General features: G+C 35.3%; 1 protein-coding gene across 6 annotated transcripts; it reads right to left on the bottom strand.

Moving 5' to 3' along the window:
* Nucleotides 1–682: 682 nt before the first annotated feature.
* LOC141444872 (multiple coagulation factor deficiency protein 2 homolog) lies at nucleotides 683–16,007 on the bottom strand. 6 transcript variants are annotated; one of them, XM_074110601.1, is made up of 7 exons: nucleotides 15,844–16,006; nucleotides 15,577–15,684; nucleotides 14,595–14,639; nucleotides 13,764–13,920; nucleotides 13,481–13,523; nucleotides 12,696–12,844; nucleotides 683–1,002 (listed from the first exon to the last, which is right to left on the bottom strand). In XM_074110601.1, exons 2-7 carry the CDS (start codon nucleotides 15,673–15,675, stop codon nucleotides 884–886), a joined length of 612 nt encoding a protein of 203 aa, XP_073966702.1. In that variant the 5' UTR covers nucleotides 15,676–15,684; nucleotides 15,844–16,006; the 3' UTR covers nucleotides 683–883. The 6 variants fall into 6 exon arrangements, with proteins under 6 accessions (XP_073966702.1, XP_073966700.1, XP_073966701.1 ...); XM_074110599.1 differs by lacking the exon at nucleotides 683–1,002 and adding an exon at nucleotides 1,710–2,286 and having other exon boundaries at nucleotides 15,844–16,007; XM_074110600.1 differs by lacking the exon at nucleotides 683–1,002 and adding an exon at nucleotides 4,206–4,388 and having other exon boundaries at nucleotides 15,844–16,007.
* Nucleotides 16,008–17,015: the final 1,008 nt, after the last annotated feature.

The following is a 17,015-nucleotide window of genomic DNA, read 5'->3' on the forward strand; positions in this document are numbered from 1 at the left end:
TGTAAACTATGCCGACAAAATGGTACAATAAAAAAAATCAAAAAAAAAATTTTACTGTACCTCCCATAGACGTAAAGTGGGGGTGATTTTTTTTCCCATCCAAACTTGTATTGTGGGGTATGGTTTGATAGGTCTTTTAATATCATTAAGGGGTTGCTAAAGCGAGTTTTCAAATCAGTGATTTGTTTGCAAAATATTGTTTGTTTGTTTGTTTGTTTATACTCTTTATTGTACAAAAAGGAAAAACAAAAAGGTTACATAAATAAAAGTTGTGTTAAGTACAAAGGCATATTCAACTTTAAAGTGCAAATTTTCATTAAAATCTAGCGCCTCCCCCCCCCCCCCTCTAAAATCTAAACCAGTGGGTGGAATTATTTTTTTTAAATCAGGATGGTAGTAAGTAAGTATATCAAACTTATATGGAAAACTATAACGGTTAAGTTTTCTTGAGAATTATTAGTAGTTTAAGAGTAAATAGCAGCCTAAGGTATAAAATATACCTGAACTTGGAAGATTCAGTACCTACACAATACGAAATCCTTAGAAAAATATTATTTGTTTTTTTCTTAATGGCTACGGAACCCTATCCTGGGTGTGTACGACACGCTCTTGGCCGGTTTTTCATTTTTATCAAGTAACGTTCGAAATTGTTTGCAATCGTCATTATCGACTGATATTACAATTAAGGTCCAATCAAATCGCTTTGTTTTCGAAAGATGTTCGAAATTTGAATGTAACAATAAAATCAACTTTCACAGATAATTAAACTATTCTCATAGCAGTTTATCTTTCATTCATAGCGGTCGTAATTCGGGTTTACGTAATGTAATATGTTTGTAGATAAAACAATTTCGTTCGTGACCAAAAAATAACAAGTCCAGTTCTAGAATCTGATAAAACCGTCGTTGTCCTTGTCTGCCTGCTCTAGCGCACCTTCCACGATTTGAGATAGATCATCGTCTTTGTATACTGACGCGCTTTCTATCTTCTGGCCGTCTGAACCTGAATAAATGAAACAAAACATACCTACTTAGTTGGGTTAGAACATTAAGTGCGGGTAGTTCGAAAAACTGGCGCGTGTAAAGGTCTAAAGACGCGCTGGCGCTCGTGTCATCACAGTGTGTTTGTATGTCTCTCTCTCTCTCTCTCTCTCTCTCAAGAATATTAGTACCTATAGAAATCATGTTGAAATAATACGATATTATTTACTAAAGTACAATTCAATAGAATCTGTCAATTTTCTACATATTTAAGACACCCTATCGTGGGCACACTTGATTATATATATATATATATGTCCCTGTTGTTGCAATTATCATCTAAAAGGAATCAAAAAAGAATAATAGTCGCATCACAAAGCCTTAGGCAGCCCGGTGTTTATATTAGTAGGCTGGAAGTGTCTACAGGATTGTCAGATTCTATTGAATTGGAGTTTACATCAGTATGCAAGATAATGGTTGATAGTTTAAGAGCGTTTATATCTGCTGAGCTGGCAACGTTGCATTTTTGTTAGTTTTTCTCGATTATTCCATAAAAATTGAATGAAAATTATTAATGTTGTTTGATAGAACACTTCTTAATATATAAGTTAATGTGTCTACTCCAATAATTATTCGTTACAGACTTTTATTTTCTTTGAAAACCGGTCATAAACATTAATTCGTTTTTAAGGAATATAAAAGATTATCTCGAATAATTATTGGAGTAGACACATTAACTTATATATTAAGAAGTGTTCTATCAGAAAACATTTCTAATTTTCATTCAATTTTTATGGAATAATCGAGAAAAACTAACAGAAATGCAACGTTGCCAGCTCAGCAGGTATAAACGCTCTTAACAGGTGTAGGTACCTAGATCTTTTAAGAGTAGGTTAAAATTGACTACCGTTTAGTTAAAAATAGTTTGATACTTACCTGATAAGCCTGGAAATATTAAAAAATAAAAGAATTTAAATTTTAAGTAAAAAACTTTATTAGGTACAAAATTAGTACAATAAAGGTATTTTGTAAAGGTAGCTTAAAAATTGTTTCTCTCTTCGATAACAGGCATTGTGAAGTTTTAATTAAATAAATATATAAAACAGTCAAATACCGTATTGTTAAGTGTTATTGAATTTAAAATATTACTGGGCGTCTTTAGCTTTCTTTGCTACGTAGTTACTGACTCTATATTCCAAATAATCGATGTAGCCATCTTTATTTACGTCTGTGTGTTTGAAGGCATGCTCTAACACGTCTTCAAGTTGCTTGTCTGAATACGTCGCATGATTTTTGTCAACTTGTCCTGAAAAATCAAAGCAATAATTAAAAAAAAAACATCAAGCTTTTATTTAACTTGCTATGTTTTTGTTACGATCCCCAAGGGGTTAGAGAACCTGACTATGAATTAAGCTTGAGGTCCCGGGTTCAATCCCCGGTCAGGGCATAATTGTATGAATAAGTTTAAGCGTGAAGATATAACAGACAGACACCCATACTTTCTCTTTTTTTTATGTCGATAAATATTTCGATGGATATTCTTTGCAATGATCTTCTTATCGCTAAAACTAATAAAAATATAAAATAATAAACAAATTTAATAGATACAAAACAGCACTTACCCTAGATTCAAGTAGGGGTTTTTTGTACTGGCAACACAACACTTAATGCATAAAAAAAATATAACGTTAAAACAGCGTTATAGATTATCCGAACCGATATTGATATCGGGGTAAGTAAAATGTATGTACCTGTCTTTCAGATTATCAAATTTACCTACGCTTCAGCCACATTGCAATCATCACCATCATTGCATAGTAATCAAATGCGGGTAGTTCGAAACACTTGCGCCGTCGTCAACGTCAAAGTCATACTCTATATTTCAATATACTCTTAACTACAGCCACGGTAATGTGGCTGAAACGTCGAGATAATCATTATTCGTTTTGTTCAACGTAAACCCCGGGTACCTACTATATAATAAATTTAAAAAGATAATGTTAAATAAAAATTATAAATTTATAACACATTCGGAACTTTTTAATGACAGCCTAAATGATGTGCCGTGCCAACACGATAAGTACAGTAGGAACGTATCTATGGTCCCAAGATTTTTAAAGCAATCATAAAAAATAAATAACAATGACATATTTAAAAAAAACTTACCATGAAACAATAAGGCTTCACACAGTGGACAATGACTAGGTACAATAACAATCACAAAAGCTCAACAACACACAAACTTCGACAAAATACATTGGTCCCAAGTCCCAAATGCTTTCAACATTCTACTCGAGTTTGTAACTGAAAAGAACTTTATTATCCAATATATAAAATTCTCGGGTCACAAGCTGGACATCAGAGAAAATAACTTTTTTTAGAATCACGTTTACCTTTACTTGCCCGAATTCAATTTGCCCGAATTTCACTTGCCATACCAACGTTTGCCGTAAAATATATAGGACCGTGCTGTTTTCAGGATTTTTTAAATGTCATCATATAGAATGCAGTAGGTTAGAAATTACTATTTCAGAAATAAATTATTATATGGCTAATAAAAATTCTAGAAAACGATACATTCGGGCATATGAAATTCGGGCAAATGATACCTTAATAACTAGTTTTCTTAATTTTGATACATTAAGTCGATGTTAAAACCTTTTAAAGTTTAATTTTGCTTGACTTGTAAAGTAACAAAAACGCACATCACCTATACCTTGGCTCTGATGTCCAATTATGTTTGTGACCAAACTCCTCCGAAACTTCGTTTATCGCTTTTCCGCGAGCACTATGCAACTTTCCGGGATAAAAACTATCCTGTCCTTCTCCGGGATTCGAACTATCTGTACACCGAATTTCATCTAAATTAGTTCAGTGGTTTGGATGTGATGAAGTAACAAACAAACAAACAAACAAACTTTCGCATTTATAATATTAGTGGCATAGTGGCATGGAAAATGCTACTTACGCGGTATTGCGTATCACAGACTCAATATTTTCTGATACCTAGGCAGTCTTGTAGGAAAAAAAATCTATTTTTAGTCGTTAAACCTGGCTTAAGCTTGACAGTTCCATACATTTTGACACTACTAAACAGAGCTTAACGCAAACTCGAGATTTATGAGCAAGTAGCCACTAATGTCTGGCGTAGTGGATAGTGGAAGCTACCATATCTAGATTCTTAAGGACAGGATAGGCCATTTTTTATTGCAGGACAAAAAGACATTCATACTTGTCTATTTATATTTTTATGTCTTCAATCTGGCTCCCCCTTGAAGACGCGAGTGTTTCTAGCGTATTCAGCGTAAGTCAGATACCCATCGTCATTGAGGTCACTAATTGACAACGAATGGTCGACCAGCTGCGCCAGTTCCGTGTCTGATACGACCCTGGTATCAGTGGAATCGTCTGAAAAAATCCAAAACAACTCACGATACATGAAAGCGTGCCAGTCATGAACTAGGCTAGGTTCACACGGCGGAAAATTTTCCTTTTCCCGTATACCGTACACGAGATTTAGTAGTGACAACAAAATTTGTATGGCAACTTGGTGGAAACACGAACAGCGCCTCTAGCGGAACGTTTGCGATGTTCGTGTTTCCATACAAATTGAGATTTTAACGCGAACGCGATCGAGACGTATTTTGTAACCGAATACTTTCTCGAAACGATTTTAAATGCGATGCTCATGCGAGGCGCTTGTGTTTACGTTGTTTCGTTTACACGGATGAACTGGTTTCTCTTATACGAGACGCGCGCGGGGCGCATACGTGAAAAAACCGAATGGACCTCGCACCGTGTGAACCGTAAAACAGTATGCGAGAGAATTTCGAATCGAATAGTCGCCATGTAAACCTAGCCCTATGACTCCGAGGCGTGGTACTTGACTGTATCGGCAGTATAGTATAGAATCAAAACACGGAAATTCGTCGAAGAACTTAAAGTCACCGACAGCAGGCCGCATCACTCGAAGGACAGATAACCGTTGGGGGAGGTCTTCGAGTGGCGACCACGAACCGGAAGACGAAGCGTTGGCAAGCCTCGCACTGCGGACTGACGACATCGTGAGAATTGCGGGCGACCAGTGGATGGCAAGCCACGAGTTGTCGTTCATTGTGGCGTTCTAAGGGCGTTTATTACAAGCTTTTATTTAGTTTCTCCTGCCCCGTTGTCTGTCTGTTTGTAATCTCCATTCGAGAACTTTTCGGCCCCAGCGGCCATCTGTTCTCCGTGCCGCGTGCACATTGCCACATCAACTAAGCATAAGTGACATTACAGGGGTTAGTTAAATATAAAATAATGTTAAAATTAATAAAGGTAGTTTTTCATATTGATTTTAATGTCTAACACAGTCGCTCTTAGCACGTCATTTACACAACCAAAAAATAAAGGCAGCGGGAGAGTTATTGTGACATTACATATAATTTGAAAAGAATAATGGACAGAATACATTATAGTCATTTGACATAACGAGGGTTTCTTATAAATCGACAATTTAATGGAATTGTTACGAAACCAAGCTATATAATTAGAAATAAATAGGTACCTAATGGACAAAACACATAACAGTCATTTTGACATAACATATTTTCCTTAGAAATGGCCAATTTTACAAGATTGTTACGAAATAAAGCTAACTTAATCTAAAACAGTCTGTAGATTACACGATAAAAAGAGTTCGTCAAATTTAGTTTCATAGAAAATTATTTTATATCAAATAACCATTATATCAATTCGTCCTTTATTATATTTAAAGTTTATGTGCTTTGACGTGTTCATTGGCCTCTACACGCAAAATAAACTAAGTAATGTAATGACTTACTGTAGAGCGCGTTTTGTTTTAGATTATGTGTACTACAACTGTCGTCTAGGTATTTCCAACATCTTTCCATTAAGAAAATATTGAAACTAAAAACAGGTTCAAATTGCATGAGATTCCTTTAAAATACTGTTTTTTTTAATCTCGCAGGTATGCTATTTATATTACTATCCGACTGCCTTTAAACGAAAATATATAAATCAATATACACAGATATTTAGGGAATTCAAAACCGGTTTTTGATGTATGGAGAAAAACCGAAAACCGGGTTTTCTCTATACAATAAAAACCAGTTTTGAATTCCCTACAGATATTGGCTTTTGGCACTTTGACATAATCATAAACGTGCAAATTAGGAAAATAACATAATAAAGAAACCCTTGTCTTTTAGTGCAAAATAAATTCATAATCTGTTGCAATTCACGAACGCGCTCGGCCATTTTAGGCCCTTGTCACACCGCCACCGATGAACGAGAATCGAAGTGGGGGCTACTACGAAATTCGAAAAACGAAGTTCGTATCGTACCGTCCCTCTCTCTCTCGTATTAAATAAGATAAGCGTCAACGGGACGGCAAGATATCACGTTCGAATTGTAAACCAGGTGTAATTCAATAACTGAAAACCTGGTGTAGCGACTCCTAGCGCCATCTAGTGAACAACATTAGAAACTCCTACCATGTTCTACATCGCGCTATCGAAGTTTCTCAACGCGGTCGCATATAAACAAGTTCCGTCGCTCTTCCTTTGGACTTCGGTCCCCAGGCATAACACCTGCCTGGAGAGAGATCTCTCTATAGGAGCTCCCCCCACACTGGTAATAGTTTGTTCAGAATCGAGAGGAGGAAAGATTACACTGTAATTTAAAAGGTTGTAAGGTTGCGATTTTCTTTTTATTTAACACTAAGATCACAAATGTGGCATGCCAATTAAATGTCTTAGCGAGGCTGCCTATATTGTTTAGATAATTTAATACTGGCCGTTTTCTGACAGTTTTTTTTTTTTTTTTCAAAAAACGGCACACCGTAACTGGCAAGCACAAAGGAATTTAGAATTAGAAATCAAGTAGATGACTGACTTAGCAAAACATACGAACATTTTTTGAGAATAATAAGGTATTTTTATTTTAGTATAATATACGTTAAACTTTAATAGCAAGCAGGACGCGAATTCGTCAGTTGCAACAAATTATTTGACAGTCAAAGTATCAGAAGTATTCCCGTCTCTGTCTATCTGCACTACATTCAGTACGTGCAAGAAAAGAACAGAGAATATCGCTATAAATAGCGATACGACCCTTAAAGTACTCAGTCACAATAAGACACACTATATTCCGACTAAAGTTATGTACAGAGTGAGTGAGAAACAAAATATAACATACTTAGTATATTTTAGGGATGACGTCAGTATACACGGTTTAATCAGAGCTGATAAAAGTACAAACGCCGTTGGGACCTAGTGGTTTGACCTATGGCCTCTTAAGCAGAGGAACGTGGGTTCGAACCCGGGCTAGAATCTCTGAATTGATCTGAATGTATGTGCGTCACGTTTGAAATTTATCGCAAAATTTTCTGTCAAGGAAAAAACTCTTAAAGTAATTCAAAAGTGTGTATCCCAATTCGCGCTGGGCTTGCATGGGAAATAGAGCCCAAAATATCAATCTGAGAGGCAGCCCAGCAGTGGGACTTGTTTAAACCGGAAATTATGAAGTACCTTCATAAAGACAAGAAAGAAAAGGAGAAAAAAAGAAATAATTACAGTGACGATTGATTTAAAAAAAAAACCGCATGTCACAATGGTCCCAAAAGAACTTCAATCACACCATCAGGTGGGAAAGGGGTCAATCAAGGTCAGTTTTATGTTAAAAACAAAAACTTTGAATTCTTCGCAAAATGTATGTAAGTTTCCTCACCATGTTTTCCTATACCTAGCTCAGCCCGGGCTCTACCCAACGAGCTCTGTGTCAGGGGCCATAGGTCATACTACGCTATTACAGCTTTTTCTCCACAGTCAACTTTTATTGCAACTGGTGCAAATTGCGTAGTCAATGCGGATAAATGGGAAAAAAATCCCAGTAAAGGACAAATATCTGGGAATTTATTTCTTCTGCATTATTAGCTCGGAAATCCGAGTTTAGATGGCGCACATGACTTTAGTCAAAATAACAAACACTTGGTGGATTCAATCAAACACAATAGTCAAAAATAAAAAGAGTAAAAAATAAAGTATTTGAGAATCGACAGAAATGCATTGTTTTTATGGAATATTTTCATATGCGCTATAGTAAATAAAGTAGTTTATATGTATATACAGTTGAAACATGGTCTAGAAAAATCTTGAGTTTTTTATATTATGCAAATTTTATACTGTTCCATTTACTAAACAAGTAACGATTTTCATAGAAAATATTATGTGCTTATTCCAGATTTTTTACACTAGAGTGCATTTTTTTTAATTTGAGTAAAGTAGGCATAACTTAATTTTAATTCAGAATACAGAATGGAAGCACAAACATCACCTTAAATAACAAAATATACAAATAACAACCGATTTAGAACAAAAAGAATATATTTTCAAACTTATAAATATTCGAGCCATGTTTTTATTTCGCATAAAATTGTTTGGTCGAATCATTTGTTCGCATAATTTTTTCCGACTGAATATTTGCCACTTAAAACAGGATAGGTTTTAAGTCTGATTTTCCTAACAAAATTCCAGTGAAATATTAAAATATTAGGTAGGTATGTTGAGAGAAATAAAAATTACACGAATTGTTATGTTAGGACAAACAATAGTTATGCGTATTAATCACACCCGTTTTTATATTATAATCTGGAAGGTGCAGCGTTAAAAAAACTATAAGTAATCAATATTTTGTTTCAATTTCATTACAAAATTTAATTTCAACCCTTGACAAGAGACAGTAGTTGACCAAAAAAAATGCTTTGCTAATTTTATCGAAAATACCTAAAATTATCGCATAATTGATTTAATTATCGCATAATTTAAGAAATTAATTATTTAATTTAACGGTAATATTTGTGCTAGATAATTAAATTTAAGCTGGCACAGCAAACTATTGGCCAAATACACACCAAATTTTAGAAAGATAATGATCAAGGATTCAAATTAATATTTATTTAGTCTAAAGACTTCAAGTAATAATGCTTTAGCTACCTTGCTCCAAAATAAACCATTGAAATCTAAATTAAAAACAAAACATCTGTCATACATTTGACATTTAGTGCGCTCTACCACAGATTATATAATAGTTATTAGCACAGATACGATTCGAGAATTTACGATCGACCACATCACATTGGTATAAAATACGAAGACGCGCAGTGACGCAGTGTTGTGCCCACTGCACGTGCGTACAAAGTAGGGTCAAAAAAGTGACGTACATAATATGTTTAAGTCCCATCACCTGCATTTACGCGTCAGCGCTTTTTGTGTAGCGGTGTGAACGCTTTTTGTGTAGCGGTGTGAGTATATGATGCGTCAATACTTTTTGAGTAGCGGAAGGGGCGGTATTAGTCAAAAAAGTGAGGCATAAGTACCGACACTGCGTTTACGCGTCAGCGCTTTTTAAGTGACGTTTTTGAGTCTACGGTGCCTCAACCTATTTTGAGTACTTATTGGTTTAGTCTAGATTTATAAATACACAATTTAACTGGACGTTTTGATCGGTATTTAAATGTTAGTAATTCCTAATTATACAAACATCAATGTTTTGTTTTGAAGCAAGATGATACTGTCGCTTCAGTGGCTCAAAATCTTCGATCAAAAATACTATAACTAGATATATATTGCCAGACGTACTTTTATTGAGCTGTCTTAACGCTACCCTGTATGAATCTATATACGGCAATAGGTCGTGACGTCATTTATTAACAAGTGAAATGGCTATAATTATAAAATTGATTAAACATTTCTTTTATGTTTACGCGTTCTTCGTTATAAAAAATAATTTCAGATTCCTCTTTTTTTATTACAAAGGCTAGAAGTTTGCTAGAAAATATTATCCTGAACTAATCACATCGATTAGTATAACAAAAGAGAGTTCATTTTTTTGAATGTTCGATTCCCAGGTAACATAAGCAAAATCTCATATAAAAATTTTCGTAGGAAAGTGGGTCATGCATATTATATTCATATCTGTGTGGAGTGTATTCAAATACGTTACACACAGATCAGTAGCGTGATGACAACATTTTCATTAGGCAAACCAGAAAATGAAAAAAAAAATAGTAAAGTATGTCTTTAGATGGAATTCCTCGCAGGTACTCGCATGGGAATCGAGTTGTTACGTCGCCACGCCACTGACCTAGATACTTTCATTTACTAATTCAATCCATTCATGCCAGCTCCTGTGAATTGACTTTGCATCCGATTTTAATAGAAAGTAGTCTAGTATTCTTGATCGAAGTGATTCATATTTAAAATCAATAACACCAACACCCCCTTTCAATACTATTTCCCCTCCTTATTCTGGCTCTTTTGTTGCGCTCTTACAAACTCAGGGTAATCGATATAGCCGTCTCTGTTATGATCGTCCATGTTTAATATAGGGTCTATGAGATTGACTAGTTCGTCGTCGGCGAATATCTTTTCGCCCACTGGTGGAGCGCCCTCCTGTGTCGGTTGTTTGTGACCTTGTTCTGTAGCGTAAGACAAACACACAATGAGTATGAATGATGATTTTGGCGTTCCAACCGCTTACCATAGCATTGTTAGCGAATTAATTAAAAACACCCTTGTTCGCAAGATAATAAATAAATATAAAGAAACAATTGACACCAATGAGGGCTATCGCGACTGAATTCGCCGCTAGAGGCGCAAGTGTAGCGTGAGGTCTCCGAAATGTCAAATCTCATAGTTTTTGGGTGAGCTACGCGGGTTTATTTATAATTAGAATATTTTTGTGAATATTTTGCAATATCTGAAATTAATTATGGCAAATATGCGTTCCGGGGCAATGAATGTGTGTTTTGAGACAGTTTCGTCTTTCGGAAACCTTTGTCCTCCCTCTTTTTTCCGAACAAAACGGGGACTATGCAACACTGTGGCATGCTCGATATTTATATGGTACGGTTTTAAGGTGTATTAAATATGATTTTAATCTAAACTTTGTTTCCACGCCCGTAATAACAGACTGAAAGCCATACTTAAAAACCTCACGCAACAGTGCGCCATCTAGTGAGACAAAAAACGATAGCCCTCATTGACATAGTCCCAAACTGAGCATAGCTGGTACCAGAAGACCTTTTGTTAGAAAACACATTTATTCGATAATTGAATTTGTAAAGGACTCCGGACCTAAAATATAGAAGATGTGGTTTCAGTTAAATATCCGGAGATTTTAATATGTTATTGTTGAATGTCTTACGTTAAAATTCATAATTTCAGTAAACACACTCTAGATGGCTCTGTACCGGCCACCCGTTAAGACAACGCTGTGCTCCCTTGCAATAGTTTTAAGTTAATTAGTTCCAAAAGCTACTAATAGATGGCGCTTATCCCTCGCCGCAACATGCTAACGATGTGTTCCTTTAAAAGTTTAAGATGTTTGTTGTTTTGCTTAATAAACGAGTTGCAAAGAATAAACAGTGCAGTATTATTATCAAATCGGGTGTCCAGTGAAAGTGTAGTGAGCACCAGTTATAGATTTCAAAGTCCTGAAAAAAAGTCTCTAAAAAACTAAACCAAACTGAAAGGGACTCGGAAACAGAGGAAGCACCCTTAACTTCTTTCGACTTTTGTTCAGGACTTTGAAATCTATATCATATCAACGTCTCAGGATATTTAACTGAAACCACATTTTTCACACCTTAGGTCCGGGGTCCTTCGACATTTTAATTAAATTGTGAATTTAAAATAATTTATTTTATTGTTTAAATTACTTTTAAGAGCGTTTATACCTGCTGAGCTGGCAACGTTGCATTTTTGTTAGTTTTTCTCGATTATTCCATAAAAATATGCAACGTTGCCAGCTTACAGCGAATATGTAACAATTAGCAAGGATCTATAATCATTAACATGCTTTTTTTTAAACGTTTTTCAATAAAAAATACTCGTCAAGATTGTATCCGGGTTCGATTCCCGGCCGGGGTAGATATTTGTGTGAATAACACGAATGTTTGTTCTCGGGCCTTGGATGTTTAATATGTATTTAAGTATGTATTTATCTATACAAGTATGTTTATCCGTTCCCTAGTATCCATAGTACAAGCTTTGCTTAGTTTGGGACTAGTCAATTGGTGTCTAGTGTACAATGATATTTTTTTTTAATATTTATTTATAATTTATTTTCTTAAATATTGTGTCAAAATCTATGGTTATTTAGAGCAGTTGAAATGCCAAGTTTCCCGGTGTAAAAAGTCTTACTTTTCTCCAAAATTTCTTAACAATACACATATTGTGTGAAAGCAATTTTCAACTTAAACGCAAGACTTTTTAGGTCAATTTCAAAATGCAGTGGAATCGGAAGAAAATATTTTGATATTAGTATTCCTTCTTATGTTTTATAATACATAATGGACTGCTATATAAAACAAAATTCACACGAGCTAATATCAAAATATCAATTTCCACATAAAAAGACAAACATTTTCTGCCATAGCCATGACAATATAAAAAACATTTACCCAAACATGGCAACCCCCATCCAAATCATGGCAACATTAAATCCCAAAACATTAACCCCTTCTAAACAGGACTTTAAGAGCCTTATCATCATATTAAACTGGCAGTTTGTGGGCGAGTTGCACACTCGCTTCGCTCTCTTCTCGCCTACAAATCGCCAGTGTAATAAAATTCCAAGATTTTTTAAAGATGCTTCAGCCGTGTCTCTTATTTGTAGTTGTGTTGTGTTGTTGTTGTTGTGTTCTACACTCACCATGCCAATGTATGAGGCTTTTGATGAGCTCGCAACCGTCTAGCTTGTTGTTGTTGTCAGCGTCATGCATCTTGAAGTAATGGAACTGCAGCTCCTGCTCCGACATCTTTGACGTGTCTATCGGCACGTCCATGTGCTCTTGGATGTGGCTGGCGAATAATAAGTCAGTAAATGAATAGATAAGTCAGTAAGTGAATAATAAGAAAGCAAGTTTATGAATAAGTCTATAAGTGTATATATAAGGTGGCACGGCAAGTGAATAAATAAGTCAGTAGGTGTATAAGTAAGGCGGAAACTGAATAAATAAGACTTTAGGTGTATAACTAAGGTATCAAGTGAATAAATAAGACGGTAAGTGTATACATAAGGCGGCGAGTGAATAAATAATGATGTGTGTGTGATTAAGCAGTAAGTAAATAAATAAGTCAGTAAGTATATATATATATATATATATAAGCAAAAAGTTCATAGTTGAATAAATAAGATAGTAAGTGTGTACATAAGGCTGCAAGTGAATAAATGATTATGTAACTGTATTATTAAGCGGTAAGTGAATGAATAAGTCAGTAAGCGTACAAATAAGTAAGTCTTTATGTATATAAGGCAACAAGTTAATAAATAAATATGTAGGTGTATAAATAAGGCGGCAAGTGAATAAATATGTCAGCCAGTAAATAAAGGGAAGGTTGCAGATTCATCTATCTGCATCATATTACATTCTTAGTATATATGAAAGTATTCACTAAGAATAAATTAGTAAATTAAGAGTCATAAGGATAACTTACTCCCTTTCATGAGCGATGTTGGCCGGGTTTAAGAGTTGAGGATCTGAAATAAATGGAAGCACATTAATATTTAAACGGCGACAGCAGCAAGCTGAAATAGCAGTGGGCTCATGTGTGGGGTCACACAATATGCCGTAAAACTGATGGCCGTTGGGGCAGATTATTACAACAAAATCTACTCCTGACACATTAATACATAGTCAGAATTTTTTTTTATTTTAATACTGTTGTTGCTGACATTGTTGTTGATGTTGTTGTGATACTGTTGTTTTTAGTAACTTACCGCCATGATGGCCGTGCCCGCCGTGTTGTTGTACGTTGACTTGTTGTTGTTGCGGCGGCGGTGGCTGCTGGTACTGTTGTTGGGGCGGAGGGGGAGGCTGCTGATATTGTTGCTGTTGGGGCGGCTGTTGTTGGTACTGTTGTTGCTGGTACTGTTGCTGTAACAAAGATATATTCATTACAACTAAAAAGCCATGGTAGCCTAGCGGTAAGTCCTAACGCTGCCGCTCATGCAGAGGATCGTAGGTTTGAGTCCAGACTCGCACTTGTTTTTTGTAATTTACTAGTCACTATCCCATGGATTTGCGCCTATGGAAGAATAAAAAAATAGCTCGCTCTGTCCTGTAGGAATTTAGAAAATCTTCTTAATGCATCTCTATGACCCTCAAGGAAGGAATATCTCTGACAGATATCAAGTCTTTAGTCTCCAGTATTTTAGGATGTACGTTGTCGTAGGCGTAGGTAGGGGGGAGGGGGGGCGAGTAGGCCAACTCGCTTCTTAAAAACCGGCAAGGTACAGAAGATTCAGTACTTTGCGGGTATGTCAAAATATATGCTATAAAACGGCCGTATCTATACCTAAAAGTACAGTGTTAGTGAGCCCTGCCTCAGACCAAAATACAATACAATACAATAACTCCTTATTGCACACCAACACATAGCAAGCAGTACAGAAAAACAGGTATATACTACACAGAGACTAATGAATGTATGCAGTGTGCGGTCATTTTTAATTGGTTGTTCGCTGACACTCCCTTATTTTTTGGCCCTTTGATTGAGTTAAGATAAATATTTACATGCTTAATATCTATAATTGAATTCTTTTTTTTACCTGTTGCGGCGGAGGTGGTGGGGGCGCCTGTTGGTAGCCTGGTTGCTGAAAAAAAAAGAATTGTCTATTGATATTCGTAATTTACTTTTATTTCCACCAGAATTAGAATTTCCAATAATCCTACTAATATCAGATAATAATGGAGGCGAGTGTACTTATACATACATCAACATCAAATATTTTAAGGGGGAGGAGCACTGCTGATCCTATAGTACTACTTTTAGACTATTTAGGGAGTAGAGTTCTAGATTTAAATAAAACTGTACAATATGTTTTTTGAAATAAGTTTTTGGTAAAAATTTAATTTTTAATACAGATTTTTTGTTGCTGAAGGTACTTTTTGTCACCCAAACTACATTTGCATACCAAATTTAAAGTCAATCCAACTACTGGAAGTAGGTCCAATTTAACTTGCAAGATTTTGATTACAGACAGACAGACAAGAGATAGACAGACAGACAGACAACGGGACAGGTGAAACTAAATAAAAGCTTGTAAAAAAAACACTAATTTCACTCTGTATGTTCTAGAGTGAATTTTTTAAAATACAAAATTTGTTTCTACCTACTTTAAGAAATGTTAACGCATTGATGGACACTACTTTCAATTAAACATTGATAAACCAAAATACTATCCATCAACGTGTTAAGTTATGAAATCTTTAAAACACTGAATAGTAAAATAAATATAAAAGTAGAACACAAGAAATTAACATATGAAAAGGCATACCATGTCAACGTAATTGACATAAGTATGCAATTTGTTTCATATGTTTCTAATATTAGAGACTGTTGCAATAAAACCTAACGATTTCGATGTCGCAACAAATATTAAGACTTAAAAAGTTAATTATATTATCATTTGCTAATTGCTGGGAAATCCCTAACGATAATTTAAAAGGGTTATCCATATAATTATTGCAGTTAGTAGATGTTTATAGAAATTTATTTATTCAACTATAATTTAAATGCTTAAATAGTACCTGATAGTTCTGAGGAGGGACACCTGGAGCCACTTTCTGTTGATACTGTTGCGAAATACTGCACTGCAGAAACGCAGCGAAAAATAGCAAACGCAACATCTTTAACACCTGAAAAGTTGTGTTTATTATTAAAACACTGTCAATGCACTAATCTCGTCTCACGTTTCAAAGATTTATCGCGAAATAATAAGTTAAAAGTATGTTTTAAAATTACGATCCTAACCTACGTGTTGATTCGTATAAAATGCGTGGCTAATGAAATTTTACCTTTAAATGTAAGCTACGTGGATATTATTGCGATAAAATGCTTATCGAATCAATGTATTCTGATAATGTAAGCTGTTTTATAAACCACTGGCGTTCTGAAAACTTGAAACAAGTCGACACTTCGGCAGAGACACGTCACGTCAAACGGAAACGTCATTTGACATTTGCGCGTTTCGTTTCTGCACTGTTTTGAATTAAAGTTTCATTTTTGTGTCAATAAAGTTTGTAGTATTTTGTGATATTATGTTGGTGAAACTAATTATAGTATGGCAACCGTTATTTTTTTTAATTTAATTTATAAATATTGAAAGTGGATGACTCGTCCGTCTGCAGGAAGTTTACTCTTACTTGCTATTATAGTTTCTTGAATAATCGGGTCGCACATTGTGGTCGTAAATTCTGGGTCTGCTTTTACTCGGACGTACATCAGCTACTCCCAAAGCTTGAACTTTGGACAGGGGGGGGACAGTCGCCTATACCGTACTAATTCATGTCGATAGCGCCGCCATCTCCTTTATCTAACCTAAAATAAAACAGATTGTTGTCGTTTGTTTCAGATAGATGTCACTGAAAGCTTGAGATCACAAAATTTTATTTATTAAAAAATATTTTGTCGTTGATAATTACCGCAAAAATGAACTTTATTTTCGAAATTGACAATCGTATTGTAATTTCTAATATAAAAGTCACATAATTGTATCCGCTCAGTCGTTACAAATATTTTTTGTGTAGCAACCCTCTATGTCAGGCCAGGCGTCTATTCGCGCTCAACAAGGAACAAGATGGCTACGTTGCAATCGAAACTCGTGCACATCGTCCACATAAAAAGTAAAGACAGTGCTGCAAACGGAAAATTGAGGCTGGTTTAAACTTAAGAAGACTGAATTCAAGCGGTCTCACTTCTCTTTGCAGCCCTGTTTTTAGTTTTTATGTGGTTTGAGCTGGGAAGCAAATCCAGTAAAGTAAAAGAATACCTGTGACTATTAATAGCTATACGTATGGATGGATATATACATCAATGGTACTAGTTACGAAATGCAGACGGCGCTTCAAAACCGTCTGCATGAATGAGACGAGAGAGGGCTCTCTTTTCCCCGTATATTATACTACTCTTTGACTTTGGAAGTCCGAGACATGAAGATAGTTCCTTTGAGAAATGTAACTGAAGTATT

The sequence above is a fragment of the Choristoneura fumiferana genome, chromosome 30 (genome assembly GCF_025370935.1).
Source record: "Choristoneura fumiferana chromosome 30, NRCan_CFum_1, whole genome shotgun sequence".
Classification (NCBI taxonomy): Eukaryota; Metazoa; Arthropoda; class Insecta; order Lepidoptera; family Tortricidae; genus Choristoneura; species Choristoneura fumiferana.